Here is a 27,022-nt window from a genome sequence, read left to right as displayed (position 1 = left end):
ATTGTTGATTGTCATAACATACGGAAACTCCCGTCTTTTAATCATAATATAACCAGCAACAAATTTTTCTATTATCATTATAATAATAATATTAATACTATCCATACCCAAACAGATCAGACTGTATATGAACAAGCCTACCACTACAAGGATTAAATTATGTAGGCCTTTATACAGTTAATACTTGTCTGTGTATCGTAACACCATATCATGCATGTGGATGGGACCCGTTATCGTGTGAAGTATTAAAATTGGACATCGGGATGCGGAACAGGTTTGTTCAGTGCAATGTGGGCATTAGCAGCATCAATGACACGACACGTTTACAGCAGTGCATGAGCACGTGCTAGTAGCGTGCTAGCAGAGTGAGAAAAGCGTAAGAATCCCAAGCACACGCAAAAAAACCTGTTCTGCAGGAGCCTCGTCCTCTTCACATCCCACAGGACCAGTCCGGAATGGAACCAGTGGCGATTCCTCCATGAAGGATATGAGGATGATCCTACATTTTAATTTCGTGCCTTTGAGGATAGAAAATATATGTTAATTCCTGCGAAAACATTTTAATTACAGATTTTGATTTTCAATGCGTCCCGACGTATTAATTTCTTTTAAGCTTCCACTTTATGTCGTGTGTTGTCGCCACTGCACAGCTCAGAAATAATTTCCGAGGAACCATCCAAATATCTTACAGCAAACGGTATTTCTAACAGTGAAGTTAGTGGACAGGGGAGAGTGCGGAGGGCGGAGTATGGCTTGGGCATGGATAAATATATAATAGGATGCGAAACTGCGGTCAGCACCATCTGGATTTGGGGGTTTGAAATAAGGTGATCAGCGCCCAACGTCGTAGGTGATGAATATTAGAACTACGTGTTGGGTACATTACCCAGAGTTCTCTATTTATCCGTTCGAGATATTGCTGTACGGGAGAGTCGAAGAGCCGAGATGGCGGACTGAAACTTGCTATTAAGTGAACATAAAGTGATACGTGTGTGTATAAGCAGTGTATGTTAAACAGTGATGTTTATGGATGTTGTAAAATTAGAGTTGTTGAATGTATTGTAAAGTAATAGTAATATAATAAATTGAACTATCTAAGTAGTTCTTGCAGACTTTTCCATTGTGCTGTACAATAAATACCCAAAGAATACAATCCCAATTATCCAACTTTTTGCTTTATTTTTTGTCTCTGTCTGGTTATATTTTAATCGTGTAGTGTAAAACACATCGTCTCTTTTATCTTCCTGTTGGCTCCGGTAAGAATTTTCAGTAGAATATGCAGTGAGGAATAAAACTGTAAATGTTTTATTTTAAATTGGGTTAGTTTTGAATATCGATGAAAGTGGGAGGGAATACTTTCTGCACAGTTTAACATTTTCGTCACCAGGTGCGCTGCTAAATGCATGGAGTAATTACTCTTTTCGCTACTTGGTGCGCTGCTAGATGTAATAGCGCCCCTCCCAGAAATAGATAGCAGCAAGATCAATTTATACAACAGCGCCTCTAGTATGTGTTACGGGAAACTCATTAAGTTTCGCATCCTATTATATATTTATCCATGGCTTGGGTTTAACAGCGTTTGAGGATATGACCGCGTATCCTAATACTACGACCCTTCTTTCTGGGTGATGGAGACCCTGTCAGAGACTATAATAAGAATTTTCAATTACCCTTATAGCCTCCTTAAATTCAGTTCATTGGTCATTTTAAAAGAATAGAATAAACGAAATAATAAATAATTTAAATTTATATAATATAAAAATAAAAATAATAAAAAACAAAATTACATAAAATAAATAAAATAAGCTATAATAAATACAAGAATTAACAGAACTTTAGATGACAGGACAGTCGAAAGAATATCTGAAGTTGTATTTTATCATTTAGAAGAATTTAACTGTAGCAAGAAATTGATTGCGTAAACGTACGACGGAGCATCGGTAAATATCGGGCAGTACGATGGCTTAGGAGCCATCATCGCAACTAAAATGGGGAGAAGAATCGAACTTCACTACTAATAAATTGCCAGTGAGTCAAAGACTAACATACGCCTACTAGTATTGAATTTGCATGCTATATTATTACAATTACTATTTTATTATTGTTATTATTATTATTATTATTATTATTATTATTATTATTATTATTATTATTATTATTACCTTCTGTCCTGGTCATCAGTCGTCAATCTCATATCCTACATACAAAAAATATCACGAATCGCCACTGACGGCTAACGGACTGAACTACAACTCGGATATGCAAGCGAATGCAACTCTTGCAGGATACCGCCAAACACTATCGATTATGATGCTAGAGGCAGCTAGGGGTTATAACCTCTAACCCTCTTCCCTATCCCCATTGTTCAATTCCAGGAAGATTAATTTTGCATGGTTCGTAACACGAGGGCGGGAAAGCAATGTTTTGTTAAAGGGGAAGGTAATTAATAACAGTTCTGTAAAGGCCGCAGTTCAAAATCGCTAGAGGTTTGAAAGTAAAACTTTTGAACAGTGTATTGCCCATACCACGAGTCCCTTGTGATGTATGTACAGCGTATGGATACAGAAGTAAAAGGTAGACCTAATGCGATTTTTAGGCATATATAACGAGACGGCAATGAAACACACGAAAGAAAAAATACCGAATTGGTAAGTTATCACGTTGACTCAACAAGGTATAAATTTTTAATCTCTTTCTCACGCGCATAGTTCTCATCAATTCGAGCGGCTATCTATGAACAAGAAGGGAGGATGATTTGGAAACTTTTATCAATTTCAGAAGATTACTTTTTCCATTTTCTTAAGATTACTTTTATGTATTGCACCGTGTGCTGAAACTTGGTACCTCCAACGTGTCGGAACTGCATATAGGTTGAAATGTCCAAAAGATTTATGTTAAGTCGCAACTCATTGAAGAATACTCAATACCCAATCACCAAGAGCTTAAAACCCATATTTGATCTATTTAATTGTATGTAAGTCAGACCAATCGACATAAATAACTTGCTTAATTCTTTAAAAAAATTCCCTGCATATGTGTGTACCAAAACGTTCAACATTGAATGCTTAGTGCAACTTCGCTAACGAAATTAACAAAAGAAAACTCTACAAGCTGCAAAATTTATAAAATTTAAAGAACTATTTCATTTTTCTCGAATGAATATAATGTTTCATGTGTTTTTGCAAGGATTTCTAAGCAGGATATACTAGTAGAGTCAGAAAGTACCGGGTGGCAACGCCATGCTCTGTAGGAGACTTCTCTGCCTTCTCCGTGCAGTATATGGCCTATTCTCCAGTCGTATAGACTCAGTGTGCCGACAGATCAAAGGGAAAACTAATGCTTGAAGTGCTCTTCGATATCCAAGGTGTCGTAAATTTCGAGTTAATTCCTGAGGGTCCAGCTGTCAGTAAGGAGACGCATGTTGCAATTCTTCGACGTCTTCGTGATGCAGTTCGACGAAAACGACCCAATTTGTGGCAAGGACAGAATTGGGTTCTTCATCATGACAATACCCACGCACATCGGACTCTGTTGGTGAACGAATTCCTGGCACAACACAAAATATCTGTCCTTCCACAGCCACCATAATCTCCAGATCTTGCTCCAACAGATTTCTACCTATTTCCAAAGGTCAAATCTCTACTGAAGGGTCAGCAGTTTGCGTCAGTAGAAGAGGAAGTCTGCAGGAAGTGACCAAAGATGGGCTGCAGGAATGTTTCGAGAAATGGTGTGGACGCTGGCAGAAGTGTGTCACTGCCCAGAGGGCGTACTTTGAAGGTGGTATTGTGTAAATGGTTACATGTCATCTGCAACAAAGTTTTATACACTTGTTCGGTTACGTCAGCGTTGTCAGACACCGCCTAAACGGAGCGGAGCGCTCCACTATAACTCGTTGCGTGCTCCGGTGCTTCCACAGACATAAGCAAGTTCACGCTCCAACTGGACGTCTCTAGCTCCACAACGGGTTTCGGAGCTTACAACTCTGACACTACTGGGTTACGTTTTGACTCTACTAGTAGACAGAACGGACGAATCGAAAGTAGGAGTAATCGAGGTCAACTTTGAATTTTGAACTGAGAACCTAGGTCGTGTAAGGTATCTTTGGATAAGACTTTTAAAAATAAACTACTTTTACTGAAACGGTTTTCTTTCATTCTTTATTCAAAATCAAAGAAAACAAAAATAAATCGTAAATACGGTAACTTATCTCAGTTATTGATACTGGAAAAACTCATTCTCACGCAACCTATTCATAACTGCTCAAAATGTCCACCACCCAGTGCTAAACAACGCTGTGATCTCTTTCTTACGTCCTGGGTTGCTCGGAAGACTTCAGCAATGCTGGGAGATCCACAGGTTGCTCAATTCTTTCTTCTATGCCTTTCTTTGATGTTGGACGCATCTGGCAGACGATTTCTTTAATTCGTCCCCATAAAGAAAAGTCATTTGGAGATAAGTCAGGAGATTGGGGCAGCTAAGCTACCTGTCCTCGTCCAATCCATCGTCCGAGGAATAACTGAACAGTAAGTTGTCGAGCCATGAGTGAAAAGTGAACTGAACAGCCATCGTGTTGAAGCCACATTGTTATCCCTACAGAGAGAGGAACATCACCGAGGAATTGGTACATGTTGTCGAGGAAGTCTGTGTACGTTGCACCATTCAGTGTCCCCACGACCATTTTTATTAAATAAATCGCTCATAATGATCGAGTGCGGAACTTCGGTCATTTCAACTAGAAAGGTCAGCAAAGAAAAATAAGACATTTGTAAGCAAACGCGTTAGTGCGTTTAAATACACAAACAGCTCTTCTGCTACTGGAAAAGCATTTCTCAGGCGGAACAAAGCATTGTAATCGAATGGAAAACAACAAAGTATAATTATAAGTGTCGCTAGGCAACGGCCATAAATTATCACAACAATTAACCTGGTTTCAGCAGAGGAAACAAACTGGACTGTTCCGCGCATTTAGAAGACAATAGCTGTAGTATTACTACTGTGCGAGCATTCTTTTCGTGTCAGCCAGAGATGGAAAAATAAAACAATTATGGCTGCAACACGATGTACAGGCCGTGTAGCTTTCGCCATTCGGCAGCTAGCACTTCTTCTGCAACACGGAAGAATACAGTGCACAATGGAATTATTTACAAGCTTCTGTGTCCAGTTCCGTGAGCTTCAACAGAACAAGGCGACCTTACTAGAACATCGTGTCAGCCTACTTTCATAAGGAAAGTGACGTATACGGTATCGATGTGTGTCCACTATTATACGTACTGTAATATAAAATGAAGGTCAACTGCGGTTTTACCTGTACCGGGTTAATACTTTTTTACTTTCTCATTACACGAAGTCTAATGGAAGTACTGTTATGTTTAAAAAAAACATCAATTTCGAGACGTTCTGGGAAATAATGATTTTGAACAATACCAGTACCGAAAAACTAACTCATAATCCTTCACGATTCTACATCACTCACTCCGTTTCGACACAAAAAAAATACGTTTTAAAAGAGTGGCGTACGCAGAATTTTGTCAAGAGGTCATTATTAAAATTGTTTACAATTCACATTATCGGTATTTTAAATTTTGTGTATAATAATATATTCATTCATAGTGCTCTCCCCAAGGGCAGGTCTTTCACTGCAAACCCAGCTTTCCCCTATCTTTCCTATTTTCTGCCTTCCTCCTTGTCTCCTCATATGATCCATACATCTTAATGTCGTGTATCATCTGATATCTTCTGTCCCGAACTCGTTTCCCGTTCATCATTCCTTCCAGTACATCCTTCAGAAGACAGTTTCTTCTCAACCAGTGACCCAGCCAATTCCTTTTCCTCTTTCTGATCAGTTTCAGCATCATTCTTTCTTCACTCACCCTTTCCAACACAGATTCGTTTCTAATTCTGTCTGTCCATTTCACACGCTCCATCCTTCTCCATATCCACATTTCAAATGCTTCTAGTCGCTTCTCTTCACTTCGTCGTAATGCCCATGTTTCAGCCCCATACAATACTACACTCCACACAAAGCACTTCACTAAGCCTCTTCCTTAGTTCTTTCTCCAGAAATCCGCAGAAGATGCTCCTTTTTCTATTAAAAGCTTCCTTTTGCCATTGCTATCTCCTTTTCACTTCCTGGCAGCAGTTCATGTTACTGCTTATAGTACTTACTTACGTTCTGGCTTTTAAGGAACCCGGAGGTTCATTGCCGCCCTCACATAAGCCCGCCATTGGTCCCTATCCTGAGCAAGATTAATCCAGTCTCTACCATCATATCCTACCTCCCTCAAATCCATTTTAATATTATCTTCCCATCTACGTCTCGGCCTCCCTAAAGGTCTTTTGTCCTCCGGCCTCCCAACTAACACTCTATATGCATTTCTGGATTCGCCCATACGTGCTACATGTCCTGTCCATGTCAAACGTCTGGATTTTATGGTCCTAATTATGTCAGGTGAAGTATACAATGCGTGCAGCTCTGTGTTGTGTAACTTTCTCCATTCTCCTGTAACTTCATCCCTCTTAGCCCCAAATATTTTCCTAAGAACCTTATTCTCAAACATCCTTAATCTCTGTTCCTCTCTCAAAGTGAGAGTCCAAGTTTCACAACCATACAGAACAACCGGTAATATAACTGTTTTATAAATTCTAACTTTCAGATTTTTTGACAGAAGACTAGATGACAAAAGCTTCTCAACCGAATAATAACAGGCATTTCCCATATTTATTCTGCGTTTAATTTCCTCCCGAGTGTCATTTATGTTGTTACTGTTGCTCCAAGATATTTGAATTTTTCCACCTCTTCGAAGGATAAATCTCCAATTTTTATAGTTCCATTTCGTACAATATTCTGGTCACGAGACATAATCATATACTTAGTCTTTTCGGGATTTACTTCCAACCCAATCGCTTTACTTGCTTCAACTAGAATTTCCGCGTTTCTCCTAATCGTACTGCTTATAGTACATACCAAGTATTTGAATCTGTCCACTTGGTGTACGCCTCATTTACAATTAGCAAATATGCCTTTTTTATTTTTTTTTCCTATGACCATGGTCTTCGTCTTGTTGGCATTTATCTTCATCCCATACTGATCACAGATGTCATTTAGCTCTAGTAGCATATCCCTTAGTATCATTTCCTCTTCTGCTAACAACGCCATATCATCAGCAAATCTTATGCACTTCATTCTTCTTCCTCCTCCTACCACTTCTCCCATGTTCTGAAAACAGTTCTTTACTAAATCCTCCAAGTAGATGCTGAACAGGGTAGATAATAAAGAACATCCTTGACGTATACTCCTCTCCCAATTTCACTTCCTTCTGACATTTCTTCTCCTATCCTGACTTTGACTCATTGTTTCATATAAAGATCATATATATCATATGGAGGACATTAAAAAAAAAGTTAAATCTCATGTAAATATTTTGTGGCATAATTCTGAAGTTACAACAGTTTCTTTTAAGGGGGTAAAGGATTGAGACCAGCATTGAATACCTGCACAAAGAACTGAAGAATCCATGCTCAGGCAATGACTTCGTCACGTGTGAACGAGCTGGAATAACGTTATGGTACTTGACCTCAGCCTAGAGATTGTGCGTGCCCTACGAGTGGGCAGGCGCTGGTGCGGAGGCTTTGCTATTCCTGAATTTGAACCAGATGACTGCGTGGTGATATCGGTCACCAGGTCGTCGTATTTGGAGATTCCTGCAGTAGGCGCAGCGTAGGAGAACGAGTCTTCCCCTGGCATCTCGTGGGGGCGGTGCCTCGCAGTTTTCTTTTAACGGATTTTTGTTCATTCCTACTGAGGCCAGAAAACGGTTTGTTTCCTACTGGAACCATTTTTGCAAAATAGTATGGGCGAACAAGAAGCACGAATTTCATTAGTTAACTGGCTCTTCAAAAAGTTCACAGCTCCCGCATTTGGATGTGTTCTGGATGAACTTGTTCATTAAGAGGTTCTCTTTCCCCTAGGTGGATCTCTGACACTACGAAACTACGAACTGTTTCTGCGTAGGATGCTGTATAGGCTATGAAAGGCAGTGAGGCCTCTTTTCCAGTTACTTCACCCACCAGTATCCCATTCGAATTGAAATTCATTAAAGCCAAATTCAGTCTACTATAAAAAGTCTACACAAGAATACTTATTAGCGGAGAAAAATTCGTTCCGGCACCGGGAATTGAACCCAGGACCCTCAGCTTGGTGCGCTGAGTGCTTTTTCCATTCGAGCTATGCTGGAACCCGAACCACGGCTCCAGCCGAATTCTCCTTCTTTGTATCGTAATGACCTACTAAGGTATAGCTCAGATGGAAAGAGCACTCAACGCGCCAAGCTGAGGGTCCTGGGTTCGATTCCCGGTGCCGGAACGAATTTTTCTCCGCTAATGAGTATCAAAATGAGGACTACATAAAGTCATTGACATTCAATAGAGGACGGCGAGGTCCTCTTAAAAAAAAAAAAAAGCAAGCAAGCAAAGCAAGCAAGCACACACACACACGATTAGGAAGAAATCATGTAAGGAGGAAGAGCCGAAGAGCCAACGATAAATACAAAATTATTATGAAAGGGGAAGTACAACGAAGACAAAAAAAAGAAGAACGATAAATAAGAGAAAACTGATGCGAAATAAAAACAAAAGAATAATGAGACTGAAAAGAAGAATGAAGACAAACGCGAAAGAAAATGAGAATTACGAGACAAGAGAGAGGAGTGGCGAGAGATAGGGAACAGAAGTGGCGAAAGAGACGATGTATGAGTGACGAAATAGAATAGAAGAGTGACGAGACAATAGAAGTGACGAGAGAGAATAGAAGAATGACGAGTCCACCGCTGTAGAGTAGCGGTTAGCTTGTCCGACCGTGAAACGAGCGGTCCTGGTTCAAATCCTGGTTGGAACAAGTTACATGGTTGAGGTTTTTCCAGGGTTTTCTCTCAGCCCATTAAGAGCAAATGCTGAATAACTTTCGGCGCTGGACCCTGGACCCTTTCGCTGGCACTATCACCTTCATATCATTGAGACGCTAGATAACCATAGCAGTTTATAAAGCGTCGTAAAATAAAAATAAAACGAGTGACGAGATAGAACAGAAAGGTGACGAGATAGAAGAAAAGTGACGAGACAGAACAGAAGAGTGACGAGACAATAGAAGTGATGAAACAGAATAGAAGAATGACGAGACAATAGAAGTGATGAGGCAAAATAGAAGAGTGACGAGACGGAATGTCCAAACCTGTGGAGTAACGGCTAGCGCGTCTGGCCGCGAAACCAGGTGGCTCGGGTTCGAATCCCGATCAGGACAAGTTACCTGCTTGAGGTTTTTTCCAGGGGTTTCCCTCAACCCAATATGAGCAAATGCTGGGTAACTATCGGTGCTCATTTCACCGGTATTATCACCTTCAGACGCTAAATAACCTGAGATGTTGATACAGTGTCGTAAAGTAACTCGCTAAAAAACGAAACCGAATAGAAGTGACGAGATAGGAAGTATAGAAGAGTGACGAGACAGGAGAGAATGACAAAGCAAAGGAAAAGAAGGATGGAACAGAACAATACCAAGAGAGGAGAAAGAAAACGAAAAGAAGAATAAAGAGGAGAAATAGAAAATGAGGTGAAGAAGACAAAATAAGGTGAGAAAGGGGAAAACTGAAAGTAAAGGAAAAAGTACGTGTAAAGAGGGAGATAATGCAAGAAACTCAAGAGAAGGAAGAGTAGGGTGAAGAAAAAAATGACGAATAGGAATGAGAAAAAAATAGGAACTAAGCTGCAAAATGAAGTTGAAGAAAGAAAATATTAAGAGAAACAGGAAATGAACAGAAAATGGTTAGAGAAGGAACTATGAATAAAAAGAAGATAAGAATATTCCATGGAAATATACAGTATAGTCACAGTGGCGTGATATTTCTCTACTCCAATATGGACAGCGTTCTGTTGTTTTTACACTGCAGTGCACTGTCCCCTTCAACGATCTACAGCAACAGCCGTCTGCAGCGGCTCATGAAAAATAATTAAAACTGCGTACTAATCGCGGGATAACACTGTGGCGTGCCTTTGACAATAGCTTTTTGTGTCCCGAGTCTTCGTTCATTCGTACTGAATTCCACTGCGAACGCTGGGGAATTGGATTATGTAACCACTCGCGCATGATTCCACACACACACACTCGAATAGACTCGGCGCGACGATAATTCCACAGAACCACAGCTACACAATTCGCAAGGCGTAATCTCGCTGTGCAGACTATTCACACTCGTATAGTGTTGTACTTCTGGTTTAAACCCAAGCGAGAGTGACGGATTTCTGATGATGATAAAAATCCCAATATGGTTTTCTTTGGAAAGAGGCAAATATCATAATCAAATGAGGAAAAGGGGCGGAAATGCAATTAAAAGGTACGCGATCGCGCGCCCTTGCAAGGAAATTTGGGGCTGCGGAAAGAATCTATATGAGTTCCAAGCCAGTTGACCACTTGTCTCGCTCCACTTTTCTAAGTTCTATTGAAGAAACTTAGAGAAATTTCGAAGTGGAGAGCCGAAAATGCACGTAACCATGGCATCACTGTCTAAAAAATAAAAGGTGGAAGGGGACTGAGTAGAATGATTTTGAGAGATGAACCAGGGCAATGAATTAAACATAAAAGTCTCTGTGGTCGTTTATGAACGAGTTTTGAGAAAAGCACAATTTTTTGTTGAATTTTGAAATGCGAGATGTTGGAAGATTTTGTAGAGCAAATACCAACAAATGTGTCCTATAAACCCTTCATCAGTTAAGTAGAACGTATGAGTACTGTATGGAGAAATTTTGTTAATTCTGTTCTGAACCTTTTCTCTTGGTCCTTAAAAGCTCTAAGATAATCAGGCAGTACACTGAAGATCGTAATACATGGAAAGAGAAGTCCATTTCTACGACAGCTGAGATCAACAAAAGATAAATAAATGGAGATCTGGCGAGTCTCGTATTAAAATTATGAATGATTTGATCAGCACTAAATATATCTTGGTTTTTGAAAGAAACATCATAAGAGAAAGAATGTACTCACATGGTAAGGTCCAATTTTCTAAATTTTGGATATCTTTTTACATGCTGTCCCTTCCTGCACACCCACCGTTATCCTTATTACTTTTTGTAAAATAAAAATATGTTTAGATGAGTTGTGTGAAAATATTAATTTATATTTCATTATACAGAGTCTCCAATAAATGCCGCATCACAGGCTAAATCATAAAATACAGGGTTTATCAAAGTGGTGGGCAAAACTTCAGGTATGGATTCGTCATATGTAGAAAAGAAAAAAAGGTTATATCAACATGAGTCTGGAAACGCTTGGTTGACGCGTTATTAGCGGTGACAAGGAGGACCATTGTGCACCCCAAAACATTTGTTTGCTGGAATTTGCTGGACACGTGTTGATGGTGTTCCCCACATTTCAGTCTTCGTGTACTTAGACATCTTGATGCACATTACCCTGGCCGATGGATAGGGCGAGGTGGACCAATTGCTTGATCCCCACGTTCACCAGATCTCAACCCACTGGACTTCTACTTATGGAAGCACTGGAAGGAACGTGTGTATTCGATTCGATCCCTGTGAATGATGTAGAAGCTCTTCGTCAGCTAATTCCGGAACGGTGTCAGACAATACGAGCTATGCCAGTCATTTGGGAGAATGTCCCGATGTCAATGAGACGACGAACTGCGGCAGGCAGAAGGAATACATTTTGAACAGTAAGCAAGTGTACACAGACCGCACCATTAATAAACTAATTCCAACAAACATACTTTAGTGTACTTGTAGCTCCTATAACGCGGCAACCAAACATTTCCGAACCCATGTTGATATAACCTTTTTTCTTCTCTACACAAGAGGAATCCATACCTGAAGTTTTGTCCACCATCTATATATTAAACATGACATCCTCCGATTTCCAAACATGTCTTGAGGCGGAATTTCATGTTGTTCACAACGCGGTGTAGCAACGTCGGCGGTGATTTCACGACACCTTTTCTTGATCCGCGTTAGTAGATGTTGGAGGTCAAGAATCTTCACTTCATATATCTTTTCCTATAATAATCCTAGAAAGTTAAGTGGATTTAGGTTAGGCTACCTGGCAGCCCACTTTCCGGATCCCCTGTGGCCTATCGGTAAGATAATGCCGGAATTTGATCTGCTAGGCGAAAGACTAGAATTCATGATGGTGCTCCACCACATTATGCCACGCGTGTGCGGAATTGGATCTACTAGACAAAAGACCAGAATGGTTTATTCACGATGGTGCTCCACCATATAATGCCATACCTGAGCGGAATTGGGTCCAAGAAAACTTATCCTTTCTTTCTGATATATAAAAATCTCATACGTACAATAGTCCATCGTCTGTATCCATGGTGATTAAATCACTAACGGTGTTACTAATAAAAACATTTATACAGACGTTTGACTGTCTTATACTTACACAGCAAATGGCTAGATACAAACAGCCTAAAATTAATAAGATTTTTACGGCCCTCATAATTGCGCTCGAGTGGCCAAAATTTGTATAAGAGCTTGTTTTGACATTATTAACATGGTTGAAGAAAAAAAAATAATGTTTTTGTCTGCCCTCATGAGAATTTTTGTTTGTTAGAAGGCGTTGAAATAGGTATCACCGAATTCTTCGCATCAAAAACCAGAAACTGGTACCATTGAGGTATAACAAACCTTGTTGAATCTAATGGCCTTTATTTTGAAATTTTATTTCTTATCACAACACACTCCAGCTAAAATTTTGCTCCAAAACCGATATTACTTATGAGACAGTACCTGTGTATTATTGGATACAGTGGCATCCATTCGCATCAAGAATTGTTGACAGCATGTTTAGCTTTCTATGCGGCTGGAAAGGTCAAAGGTGATTTCCCATTGCAGTCTTGTACATATAGACGGGAAATCAAAGGGACTATCCAGTGATGCGCGTGAAAAATATATAGATTCGCCATATAAGGTCAGCAGAGTAGAGGTTAACTCTTAAAACAATAAATACACAGTTAAGTGTGAAAAAAAAATGAAGGTCTATCATACGAAATAATTACAGCACAGGCTCGCAGTACTGAATTTAATTAAATATAAGTTATGAAGACTATTCAGTCCACTGATTACGATTAAAATTTAATGTTTGATTAGTTTCAGTTTTATTTAATTTTTATTTAAAATCTGTAATGGTCTGTTAAATGAATAAATTTAGATACAATTCGTATTCAATAAATGGCAACGATATAACACTATAAAAGGCATCTGACTTTTTTTTTTTTAATATTTACTAATTTTTGTTATTTAACTGCAGTGTTTCAACTGCGGGATTATCTAGAGTCTACGAGATTGGCGATAACGAGATGAATTATTCAAGGACTTGTATGGAGTTGCAAGATATACGCTTTACAGTTACGGAAAATCTCAGAAAACCTAGCTACACAATGGTCTACATACTGGTGGGGTGTGATTTGAAGACCTGTGATTTTGTCGCTATGATAGATGTCACTGGTTCAGACTGTGACTATAGTTCTAAAATCAGAGCTTCGAGAAATAGTCATCTCTAACCAGTATGTGCCTCTGCCTACTGGTGAGCGCACGAGCACCGTCCGAATAAAACCTCCCATGCATCTTAAATCAATTTAATGCCCCTGCATATACACATTGAGAACTTTAAAAATATGTTCTTCAATTGAGCCAGCTGGCAAAGTCTTGGAAGAATAAAATATTTTCAAGAAAGTCATTATTAAACTCGAAGAAATTGGCTTCATTTGAAATATACACCGCGGTTACAAATTATTGGACGATTTCAGAAGGCTATATTTTCACCAATATTGAACAGGAATACATGATCTCACCACCATTTCAAAGAGGGAAGTTTGAAGTTTTATACTGAACTCATGTGAGCCCCATGTGTATTTTGGCAGACTCTAGGCGGTGATCCCATTCTTACCAAACTCTCTCAAATATGTCTTGTGTGACGTTCCTGACTTCTGTGTTAATACACCTTCTCAATTCGGCCAACGTCGCTGGAAGTGGAGGTATGTAAACATTGTCCTTGACGGAACCACACAGAAAGAAATCACACTGTAAATCCGGTGAACGGGATGTCCATGTGCAAAAGGTGCTGTCTGCGTCCGTTGCACTACCAATCCATCGACCTGGTAGGTGTTGATTTAGGCACCTCCGTATGGCAAAGTGAAGGGGCTCCGTCTTGTTGGAAAATGAATCCCTATTCCTCCTCGTCCGTGAATTGTGGCATTAGCCATTTTCCTACATATACACATCATGTATTTATATTCAATATTGTGAAAATATAACCTTCTGAAACCATCCCATAATTTGTAACCACGGTGTAGTGAATGAAACGAATTTTCTTTTATTCTACATTATTAGCCTTGTAATTAATTCAGCTAGTAACTATATCGTCTGAGAGTGGTGTTACATAGATGTCCTTTGATAATAAAATGTTTCACAAAACACTGTTTTAACTATCTTTTGCAGCTGGAAGTATTAAGGTCTCACCTACAGAATGGGGTTTCGCGCTATCCGCGATATGAATACCAAGAATATATTATGAAGTTTCTGAAGATTTTTAGTTGTCGAACCTACATTAGAAACTACTTTGATTCATTTGTTGAGTTTCTCCGCATATCGATAAAAAAAAGTCGACAGATTTACTTTTCATGCTTGCGTGTTTCGTTTTTAAGTATCGCTTTAATTTCGCGGGTTTCATTCATCATCATTCGAAAGCACTGAGGTTTTGGTTCACCTTCATCACCACACCAAGTAAATTCAAATTCTAATAACTCTTGTCGTACTTTCGAAAATACTTTTTCTTTGGACACCTACCACTAGCACTAGATAATTATTTAATGGCACCAACGCCGATGATATTAATATTAGATTCACTCACAACTTCTGCACTATTAGCGCTTCTACATCGAGTGTGTCATGATCATGTTCCTTTCTTTTCAATTTCCCGGTTCGGAGCCAGTTTTCCCATTAGATATGTTAATGTGCACTATTTAACACAGTTCACAGTCAACTACAGTGGTAGTCAGATGAATGTCACGTTTTGATGCGTTTTGTTGGTTGGTAGAAACTAGAGTATTATATCCAAAAACAGCTTCATTCGGAGAACTTAACAGTGAGGGATGCAATATCCAAACATGGTATTTTTGGGCCTTATATCGTGAAAAATGACAATGAGCAGGAAGTAACAATTAATTACTTGCTACCATGTACAGGGAACAAATAATTAAAGATGTTTTCAGGATGATTTACAGTTGTGAAGATTAATTTTTTTGTCCTACAGAATTATCTGTTATGGACGTTATGGTTAACATTTGTTATTAATTAGTGTTTAATTTTCTCCATTAACAAATGTTAATGTTAACAAATGCTAACCATAACAGATAATTCTGTAGGACCAAAAATTAATCTTTACATAGATTATTCGCCTAACAGTGCATATTACTGTAGGAGTCCCGGCTGCCAAGTCACTCAAATGAGTGCATTGATTGTGTGATGACTTGGTAATATATGTCGAACATGGAGTAAGGCCACTAAGGGAAAGAACCAATGGAGAAAGATTAGATCCGGTGCTATGGGTTGAATTTCGGCTTAGCTCAGTGGTTAGAGCACCCAGTGCGTAGAACTGGGGGTCCCGGGTTCGACCCTCGGCGCCGGAGCGAATTTTTCTCTATTAATAACAAACGATTTGCAGTTGTTTTATGATCTTCGTAGTTCGGAATTTGAACAACAAATGTTCCAGCGAGATTGTGCAACTCCACGTCATGTGAGCCAGCACAGCAGTGCTAAAAGAATTCTTTCCAGGTGGAATTACTGTGTCAAGAGAAACCGATTTTCCTATCCATCCTATAGTCCCGATCTTACCTTTTGTAATATGTCTGTGGGTATGTTGAAAGAAAAGTGCTTTACACCAATACCCACAAATCTGCAAAAGCTCGCAACAACGAGTCTGTTATTAGGGCTATAACACCGGACCAGTGTTCCGCCATGGCCACACGCATGGAACACGTTTTTCGTAAAGAAGGGAGACATTATTCATGTGCTAAAAAGGATAAACTGTTCATCTTCCCTCTTGCTTAAAAGAGTCCCTTGTGCAGACTCTTGTATTGCCCTATTTTTGACTACGCCGACATTTTACTGACTGACCTTTCCAGCGACAACAAAACGAAACTTCAACGTGCTCATAATTTCTGTGAACGTTTTGTAAGCAATGTTCGCAAATATGAGCATATTACCCCATTCCTGGAAGCAATAGGTTTGCTTCAATTACATAAGAAAATAAATTTACACTCGCTTCTCCTTCTCTTCGAAATATTGAACTCTTCTATTCCTTCGTACCTGTCGTCTCGCTTCACTTACCTTTCTTCCCACCATAATCTGAACACACGCTCTCACCATGAAACATTACTAGCAATACAATCCCATCTCACTTCATACTCATCCTCTTTCACAATAGCCCTGTCAAGACTCTGGAATTCGCTACCTGCTAACATCAGGGACTGTCGAAATAAAATTGGATTCAAACGCAAACTTACAGTACGATTATTTAGTCCTGACAGTCGCCGGCAATGTGCGCCTTGGTCAGGCGAGTCCATTAAGTTACATCAAGGGATGTTTAGGTTAGTCTGTTGCCTGCAGTCAGAGCAATCGGATGTCACGCATGCGGTATAGAGTTGTGTTTCCAGTACAGTTAAGCTGTACTACATTCCTTAACCGACCGCTCGCCCTTATCTCTACTTCGGAACTCTCCCCACTACTACTATTACTTCCCCTCTTTCGCGACGCTGAGCTGTCAGGACTGTACTAGGCACTTGGTCAGTAATTGAGACTCGTTCAGACATTACTTTTTGTAAATAGTTCTCTTATTCCAGCACAAAATATTTAAATATATGGTAACTTCATCGATATATAATTTTATTCTAGGTTTAATTTTTACTTAAGTAAAAAAAAAAAGTCTTTCTTTCTTCTTAACTTCTACAATATACTTTATTAATCCGTTAATATTTTAGTACTTTGATTTTTATTGTATTTGTAAATTTAATATTAATTGTAATTGTATTCTGTAGTTGTAATCCCCTGGTAGAGGGGAAGAGAAAGCCTCATGGCCTTATATCTACCAGCTTATATACAGGGTGTTTCAAAAATACGGGGCATAATTTCAGGTTTGTATTTCCCACATGTAGACAATCAAAATAGTTCATTACAACATGTGTCCGGAAATGCTTCATTTCCGAGTTATGGCCTTCACAACATTAAAATTCACCGGAACATTTTTCTTTCCGCAGGTCGTTGTCATTACAGAAGATGTTCAAAATGTCCACCTCTTGCTTGAATACAGACCTCACATCGATGTCTCATTAACCTGCGAACACGATCCCAAACTCCAGGAGTATTGCGTATGTCCTCAGAACATGCCACAATTCGATTCCGAAGGGATTCCAAATCAGGCACCGGAGACGAATAAACCAATGATTTTAAATGGTCCCACAAATAGAAATCGAGAGGGTTCAGATCAGGTGAGCGTGGAGGCCAAGCAATTGGGCCACCTCTACCTATCCATCGATCAGGAAACCTTCGATCCAAGTACCAGCGAGCCGTACGACTGAAGTGTGCAGGAGCGCCATCATGCAAGAAGTGAATGTGTTAACGATTGATCAGTGGAGTGTCTTCTAAAACATGAAGTATGGTTCCGGTGAATTTCAATGTTGTGAAGGCCATAACTCGGAAATTAAGCATTTCCGGACACATGTTGTAATGAACTATTTTGATTGTCTACATGTGGGAAATACATACCTGAAATTATGCCCCGTATTTTTTAAACACCCTGTACAATATTATATACTACATGGTGAAGATGTTATTGTCCGATAAATATTAGCCAATCAGCCGTTCAAAGCCATTCTTTCGTTCAGTTATTTATTTTTTGCCGCACTCTGTATTAATTCATGTTTCGTTCAACACCTCTCGAAGCTGATACCGGAGTCCCGTGGGACAACGTACTGCTGAGCACTCCGATCTGGTCACGGAGGCTCGCGGGCCCTGGCTGCCACACATTCCGTCACGAGACTGCGATGCGAGCGGAACGCTGTGCTTTCTGCACGTGCAGTATGAGGGAACATGCAACCTTACGACTCTTCTTAACACAATCCATTTTTCCGAGTCTGCTGTGATCTTAGCGGCACTACAGATGCAGTGGAATTCGAAAGGGAGTAAGATCGTTATAAAAACTAACAATTAAATAAAACTCCACATAACGCTTGTAACATAAACAGAGTCACATTTTAAACTAGCGGTAGTCCATAGACTACAAAGAATTGATCATAATATTGAACTGTACTGTGCACACATTTCCCTCTATCAATCAACTGGAAAAAGGCCCATATGACAATATGATATTGGTGGTGGTGGTGGTGGCGGCGGCGATTCTGTTCATGGTTGTAACTGTCATGGTTCTGGTGTTTGATGGTTATGATAGACTGAAGTGGTGCTCTTGTGATCGTGGTGGTGCTAATGTTAATGGTTATGGTTATGGTTAATGGTTGAGGTGGTTCCTGTGTAAATTTGGCGCTGAAGTTTGTTGTAGCTCTGAGGTGGAACCGATGTTGTTTGCTGGTGGTTGAGGTGGCGCTGATATGTTTGCTGTAGTTGACGCCGTGCTGAAGTTTGCTTTGAGGTGGTGCTTATATTGACTATTGAGGTTGAGGTGATGCTGATGTTCTTTGCTGTGTTAGAGATGGTTCCTGTGTTAATTTGGCGCTGATGTTTGTTTTAACTCTGAGGTGGAACCGATGTTGTTTGCTGGTGGTTGAGGTGGCGCTGATATATTTGCTGTGGTTGACGCAGTGCTGAAGTTTGCTTGGAGGTGGTACTTATATTGACTATTGAGGTTGAGGTGGTGCTGATGTTCTTTGCTGTGTTTAAGAGGTTCCTGTGTAAAATTGGCGCTGATGTTTGTTGTAACTCTGAGATGGAACCGATGTTATTCGCTGGTGATTGAGGTGGCGCTGATATGTTTGCTGTGGTTGATGCCGTGCTGAAGTTTGCTTTGAGGTGGTGCTTATATTGACTATTGAGGCTGAAGTGGTACTGATGTTAGCTTCTGAGGCTGAGATAGTGCTGATGTTAACGGTTCGGGTTTAGATAATGCCCATGTTGATTGTAGGGTTCGAGATGGTTTCGATGTCGATTATTAGGAGTGAGATGGTTCTAATGTCGATTATTAGGAATGAGATGGTTCTAATGTCAATTATTAGGATTGAGATGGCTCTGTTGTCGATTATTGGGGATGAGATGTTGCTGACTGCTGATGTTGACTGTTGGGAATGAGATAGCACTGATATTGATTGTTGGGGTTGAGGTGATGATCATTGGGGATGAGATAGTGATGTTGAAATGGTGCTGATGCTGATTGATGGGGTTCAGATGGTGCTGATGTTGATCGTTGGGGTTGAGATGGTATTGATGTTTGCTGTAAGTGAAGCTGAGTCAGTGCTGAAGTTAATGGCTGGGTTGAGATGATAATGATGTGAGTTTGATGTTGACGTCAATGGTTGTGGTTGTGATATTGATCAGTTGATTGTGGTGGTGTCAATGCGGTTTTGTTGGTGCCGATCATGTAGTTGAGGTGCTGACGTCATATGGTAATAGTTATGCTGGTTATAATAATGATATTGATTGATGATGATGTGATAATGCTGGTAATGCTAACGACTGTGGTTATTCTAAGGTTAATGTGGTTATGATGTAGCCAATAAAACTGGGTGGTGATTGCTGATGATTGTAATAACGGTATCGGTGGTGAATATGGTGGTGGTGGTGGTGGCAGTAGTAGTGATAGAATCAGTGAAGTTGATTGTAATGGTATTGCAATAGTGGCGATCAGTCATATTGGTGGTGGCTTATGTTCCTGATGACTTTAGTAGATGGTGATGACGTTGCCAATGGTGGTAGTGGTGATGATGATTAAGGCGCTGACTTAACGTAGATGTATATATGTGAATATTTTTACTTGGTATAGGTTATAAACATATAATCCATGTTCCTAACCCTTTCAAAATTATTACTATCATTGAAATTTTCGATTTAGTACCACAAACAAATCAGCGCTCGACTTACTCAATGCATTATAATTCAGTCCTTACGAGTCACTTCGCAATTGTTAGATTTCAGAGTCTGAAACTCTCCAAACGGACACCACATTCATTCTGACATACTCGGCGGCATCCCTCGCTTATAGTACATAGAAATCCGCGTCTTAGTGACGGTAAAGATGAAGATAATGATGGTGGTAATGGTGATGCTACTGATTGTAGTAAGAGTGAGGTGATAAGATAGTGGTGATGGCGGTCGCAATGATGTATGATTGTGTTCAAGATCCTGCTGGTAGTTCAGAGTCCTTCCTCCGTATATGAAGCCACGGGACAGACAGAAACGATGCACACACACTCGCACAAGTTGAAAGTCGTTTATCGGACGCTTCATATAATGCAGTTCACCTATGTTGTGAGCTACTGAAAGGGTTATCATCCGCGGGTAATGTAGCGCAAGCTACTGTCCGTTCTAATTAAATGATAACACTGAATGGATTACTCATCCGTGCGTAGTGTGGTGCAAGCTACTGTGTTTTTACTTATTGTTTGAGAATGGTGTATAGTATATTGCTGTGAGCTTTTATAGTTTTAAGTACTACAAAAAATATATATCAGACAAGAAAGTTCGAACACTTCGCAGGAAGAGATTAATCGAGTTATTTCAGAACAATCTTCCGAGAAGTAAAAAATGTATTGAAGCAGGATACTGAACATCTCTTATGACACAGGTAAAATGCATTTTTGTATTCATTTCAAGTTTTTTATAAACGTTTTCTCCGCTAAACAAGTTTCAGAAATTGAAGTTACTACCGTAAAAACGGCGGCCGATTTCTCGGTTAACTGTGCGAGGTGTATAACAGAAAATTACGCTGAGCTTGCAGTGTGAGGGAAGCGTCATAATCAAAGAGAGCAGATGGGGTACGTTATCAGTGGACACAAGTTTACTACACCGAGAGCTTTGACTACGTCACGAAATGGGGGAAGGGGTCTTACCTACAAGGCACAGTCATTGTACGCACAGAGCTCTCGGATGTTGTATGTGCTGTCTTAGATAGTTTTCAATACCTGTGCATTTCCTGGCGTATTTGAACTTCCTGTCTTCTTCATATTCTACTTCATTGGTCCTTCTACACTATTTCCTGTATTTACTTTTTTCCTATCGCAGTCCTTCTAATTAGTTCTACTTGTGTTTACCGTAAGTGCAAAGTATTTATTTGCCTTTACATTACAACTTAGTTTACGGTATACGGAAAAAAAGAACCCTCGGCATATACAATTGCAGCTAGGCCTATTTGTTCAGGAGTTCGGATCGCAGCACTTTTCCACGGATGGTGAAAAACTTACATGCATGGTATGTAAAGTCGATCTACTGGGGAACAAGAGACACCATGTACAAAAACGCTACAACTCTAAAAGACACAAGGAATGTTTTAAGTTGTTGAATTTGAAGAAAGTCGAAGCTATTCCCACGAGTTCAAATATGGAATGTGATTTTTACCAAGACTTGGACCACATGTTCATTAGGGCAAATATTCCATTTAAAAAACTGAAACACCCATGTGTCAGATCATTTTTGCAAAAATATACAAGTAGAACACTATCAGGACAATCTACTCTGCGTACGGGTTATTTAGCAAAACGTTATGAAGATGTCTTACGTGAAATCAGAGAAACCTTAAAAGATGAAAAATTGTGGGTATCTATAGACGAAACGACAAATATTGCAAACAGATCCGTTGCTAATGTTATTGTTGGGGCACTTCAAACTAAAGGTGTGGGCAAAATGTTTCTATTGACATCCGAAGAGCTAGAGAAAGTAAATCATGTTACCATTGCAGCTCTGTTTGAAAAATCAATGCGATTATTGTGGTCTGACGAAATGGGAGCAGAAAAGCTCTGTTTGAAAAATCGAAGCCATTATTGTGATCTGACGAAATGAAAGCAGAAAAGCTCTGTTTTAAAAATCAATGCGATTATTGCAGTCTGACGACTTGGAAGCAGAAAAGCTTAATGAAGTATATTGTCGTGCACTGTAACAAATGCAGTCATGAAGAAGAGCAAAGTAGTACAAAGTAACAATTTACATTTGAATTGAATACAAATGAATAGATAGATACCCGAAATGAGCATATGCTCGTGCTCGGGTACAGTCCAGTAGTCTACATAAATTTTACAGGGTTCAAATAATAATGCTGATGATATAAATAACAATAATAATAATAATAATAATAATAATAATAATAATAATAATAATAATAATAATAGTGATAAAACAAAAATATTTACAATAAAATAAATACTAAGACGGATAAAATAAAATATAAAACCATTAGCGAGAGTTAACACAACTTAAATAAGCATATAATAACCGGAAAAATTGACTAACTCGAAAATCAACAGAAAAGTTCGTTGTATCGCAGACGACAGCAACCGCCGTATTGACATTGTGTTGTGCATTAATGGTAGTAGGGGGGAACTGAAAGTCTACGTAACTGCCGTTCGCTTCGAATCTTCTCGTACAATCATGGGAAGTTAATGCTGCAAAAAGAAAATGTCTACGAGTCAAACTGTTCATTATTATACTGTCTTTTCTATGTTGTTGTATTTATATACAATATATTGTTCTTATGTAGCTACATTAATATCATATAACAGAACTATGCATGTTGTAATTAAATGTTAAATATAAACAATAGGTTATTCAATATTATAAAGTGAAATTACTGAATAGCAAAGATAATATGCTGCAGGAACTGTACTCTAGTCGTTGTTATTGTAGCGACACGATGACATTCACCCCCTCCCTTCCTTGCTCCCTAATACATTACGATATAGTGCATGTAGCAGTTAACTCAACGGTTTACGTACGCCAAATGCTCTCTCTGGTCATAATACGTAAATATGAAGGATCCTGTAATAGTGGTGATTATCTTGGTTACCGTGATAGTAGTATTGGTGATAATGCTGATAGTGGTAGCATGTTATTGTGATGGCTTGCGGTATAGTACTACTGATTATGATATAAAGATAATCATGGTACAATGAATACGAGAGACCAACGTCTCCTTTGACGATTACTATTGGAACATAAGAAATCATGCTTTTGACCGGAAGCTAGCTAGGATTCTCTGATCAGCCCTTTGTAAAGTAGTATCAATGTACTTACCATCATGTCGCGCTGATCCTCGATATTGGCGATGAGGCGTCCGAACTCCTTGAGAGACACAGAGATGCCCACTTCGTCGTCTGTCTGTGAGGTGCCGATACACTCGAAGTTGAATTTCACGAGGCTGTTGGATAGGGTGCGCTGGGCCCTCGACAAGTCTGTAACACAGATACACAGCACTTGTAAATACAGCACACCTACTGGTATTCCCAATTAGAAAGTTGTTTATTGTAATAAATTCTAGAATGACTGATACAAATCAATCGAATGGTATTATGCATCCATGACTCTAAAAGTGAACATTATCCTTTACTTTCCAGTTTTGATAGTTGGTAATACCGCCCGGATAGGTTTTCACATTTGTTGTTTAATTAACTGCCAGAAGAGGTGTTTGAACCTCACAAGTGATACCAATAAGGCATCACCCACGACGCAAATAAGCCAGGAGATAATGTGGTAGGGTGGCCAGTTCCTTTCCCCCTCCATTGCATACATTGCTGACTTCAGATGTATACAAACAATTGTTTTTCCTCTGACACATCGTCAAGTGAGATGTTACTGCCTGGTAATAGAAGTACAGATACGAAAATAAAATTTGAAACTCCCTTATTCGCTTACAACACATTACGTATTTGCAGTAAACAAGAGCCCCTGTATATATGCTACTTGTGTGAAAATGTTGCCTACATACAGGTGAACTACCATCAAGACTCGCTCTAAATTTTAATTCCGTATCTGTACATATCAGCCAGAACCTCAGAGGTAGTTTTAACATTATTAAACATTAATATTTTAAAATCTTTCAGGATTCCACAGAGATTAAGTTCTAATAGGTGATACGGCGCAGTTAAACATTCGACTAAAAACCTACTGTTCCATTAACTGTTGTGTAATATTTCAAAAGCCATAATAATAATAATAATAATAATAATAATAATAATAATAATAATAATAATAATAATATTATAATAAGAATAAGAATAGTCTTATGTCCCATTAAGAGCAAAAGTCTCCCCGAGGGGGTAGCTCTTTAGTAACTCACGCGGTGAGCTATTCCGCGTAAAGGCTGATCCACAATAAACCGGAAACGAGAACGGGAAGCGGAGGACGTGAATGTAAAGATTTTTTATTCACAATAAATCGGGAACGGAAACTGCTATGCATATCGATATGTCAATAACGATATGTAACTTATGTAAAGTCGATATTATGCATTCTGATGTTATTTGTGTATAATCACCAATGCGTTCTCTCATGACTACAAGGAAGCCATCATGAACATAGGTTAACCAACGTTAACATTTATGGCACGGAATATTTCATTCACATAGCAGTCTGGTCATGTATACGCGTAGCATAATATAGGCTATTGAAAGTGATTGTAGTGAATTTCTGGGTTAATTACAAGCAGTGGATAAAGAAGAAATTATGTCACGGTCTCCTTGCTACAAAATATACGACGACCAAATAGCTTTTTGATGACAACAGAATGATTCTAGTAGGCTGTTATCGGAAACGAGAACGGTAAAGTTAAAAGTTCACCAACCTTCATGTTCCCGTTCCCGAGATCCGGCAAGCTTGTCGTTAATTGTGGATGCTCACATTTAAATATATTATGTATTTTAACAATCTTTCCGTTCCCGATTTATTGTGGAGCAGCCTTAAGGGATATGTCTTAGAATATGGCAGTTGCTTCGCCATAATCCATAAAGTTTTGGTTCACTGACAAATTTTCTTCCAGTTCCTGCACACGCACACTGAGTATACCTATATACGTACATTGATTTAGTGTTGATACTTGGTGAATCACTACACCAGCACACTAAATGCTTCTATGCATATTTACGACGCTTGGTCACTGACTGTTCATGCTCCATTCACCCCAAGATTTTACTATCCTAGACCAGAGCATCGCTGCTTGATCCCTGAAGAGGTTGCCCATCTACGTCTTGGTCTCCCCGGAGTCTTTTCCCCATGTATGGGGCCCACATTATGACCTTTTACGTCCATCTCTCGTCGCGTAATCTCACACAACGTGGCCTCCCCAGGTCCATTTGGTCCACGTGGCTCGCTGTGCTGGATCGGTCGTTACCGTCATCTCTTATAGTGCTGTGTTTGGTATTCCGTCTTTCAGTGAGAAGCCCAAGATCTTCCGTGACATTTTCCTTTGACATACTTGTACGATCTTTCTAAGCTTAGCTGTGAGAGTTCACGTTTGATATCCATATAAGAGTACTAGCATAACACAGGACTCTAGGACCTCGAATTTGATTTTTTGTTGAGCTTTTTTATTGTGTATTGTTTATATTGTGTATACCACTGCCACCGGGTGCTTGCCCACTTGCAGTGTAAATAAATACATACAATTGCAAGCAGAATGAACTTAAGTGCCAAGAAAACTTTCCACGCGAGAGCGACTCTTCGTTTTATTTCTTTCCCGGAGTTACAGTCAAATGAGATTAACTGCCCTAGGGACACTAATTGTATGGCCATACCATCCACTGCTATGGATGTTGCCGGTTCGTTTGACATTTTCTGGGTTTTGGATTTGTTCATCTGGAGGCCGGCCGAAAGTCACAATAAGTTAAAATATCTATTTGTCATTAGGAATTCGGCCCTTTGGACAGTTCCGTTCCACTTAATCAGAGACTTGATAGCTAATATTACATATGCATACTAGAACATGGAAACAAAGCAACCTAAAGGGACTAGAATTATAGAAGAAAATTGTGATCGGAGGGACATCATTCAAGGGTCAAAATTGATAGCAAGAACTAGATCCTTCTCATAAACGTAATCTGTTTTGCAGGATTGATTACCTTTTTCTCACAGACATTTGTTAGCATCTGCTTTGCATTCGAAATGGAGTGTCCATAAATTACTCTCAGTTACTTATGTGGTTTCTTCACAAATAGGCCCTAACAGTCAGATTCTCATTATGAAGTACTTAATCATTTTCCCAATTTCTATCAATTTTGAATACCGATTCAGCGAAATAATTATTAGAAGCAAATATAATATACAATGTATCATGGTAGTTGGTACAAAATTAATAATTAATTTCACCCTTCTACTTGCATCGTGCAATGTAGCAATTAAAACAGTTACAATGATAAAGAATTTATTTTGTGTACAATCCAGAAAAGGACAATATAACACATTACTTGGGTGCATACTTCAATTACCTATTCAACCTACTGGTTTATAAATAGCTAATATAATTCTCGCTATGCGGTAATCTGTCAACCTTTCAATATGTTTAGTTCATTCCTAATACAGTATCTTAATTTCGTTTTTCCTCTAAAAGGCTGTACACTACTTCTTAAAAGTTTGATTTCAGCTGCTTATACAATTTTTCTTCTTTTTTGGTTATATTCCAAAAATCAAACCATACATATATTAGTATAGAGCCAGCCATCATTTTATAAAATTTTAATTTAACTTCTTTTCTATTATCTTTAATTGCCTCTTTATATCAACACATAATGTACGCTATAACTAAATTCATTATAACTTGTTGACTGTTTCCATTTTCAAAATAAGAAATATTATAGCCAGAATAGGTCCGCCGAATTAGCTCTCTGGTAGCGTGTCTGCCTCCAGCCTAATAGGCCTGGGTTCCATTTCCGGCGGGGGTAAGAAATTTTCATGTAAAATTACACATACATTCATCCTAGTACATGACTTAACTCCCCACAGATACACATCATGCATAGCGTGGCCAGCCAAAGTG

The 27,022-nt window shown here is 39.1% G+C and overlaps 1 protein-coding gene across 4 annotated transcripts in view; it reads right to left on the bottom strand.

Moving 5' to 3' along the window:
• The window catches only part of Graf (GTPase regulator associated with FAK), a 432,476-nt gene that overhangs the window by 214,076 nt on the left and 191,378 nt on the right, over nucleotides 1-27,022 (bottom strand). For all 4 annotated transcript variants that reach the window (XM_069824366.1, XM_069824368.1, XM_069824367.1 and 1 more), the window contains exon 2: nucleotides 23,290-23,447. In XM_069824366.1, coding sequence (XP_069680467.1) covers nucleotides 23,290-23,447 — 158 coding nt within the window. The remainder of the gene's footprint in view (nucleotides 1-23,289; nucleotides 23,448-27,022) is intronic.

Source organism: Periplaneta americana, chromosome 4 (assembly GCF_040183065.1).
Source record: "Periplaneta americana isolate PAMFEO1 chromosome 4, P.americana_PAMFEO1_priV1, whole genome shotgun sequence".
Classification (NCBI taxonomy): Eukaryota; Metazoa; Arthropoda; class Insecta; order Blattodea; family Blattidae; genus Periplaneta; species Periplaneta americana.
The sequence above is the reverse complement of the archived record's forward strand: the minus strand, read 5'-3'. Positions and strand labels throughout refer to the sequence as shown.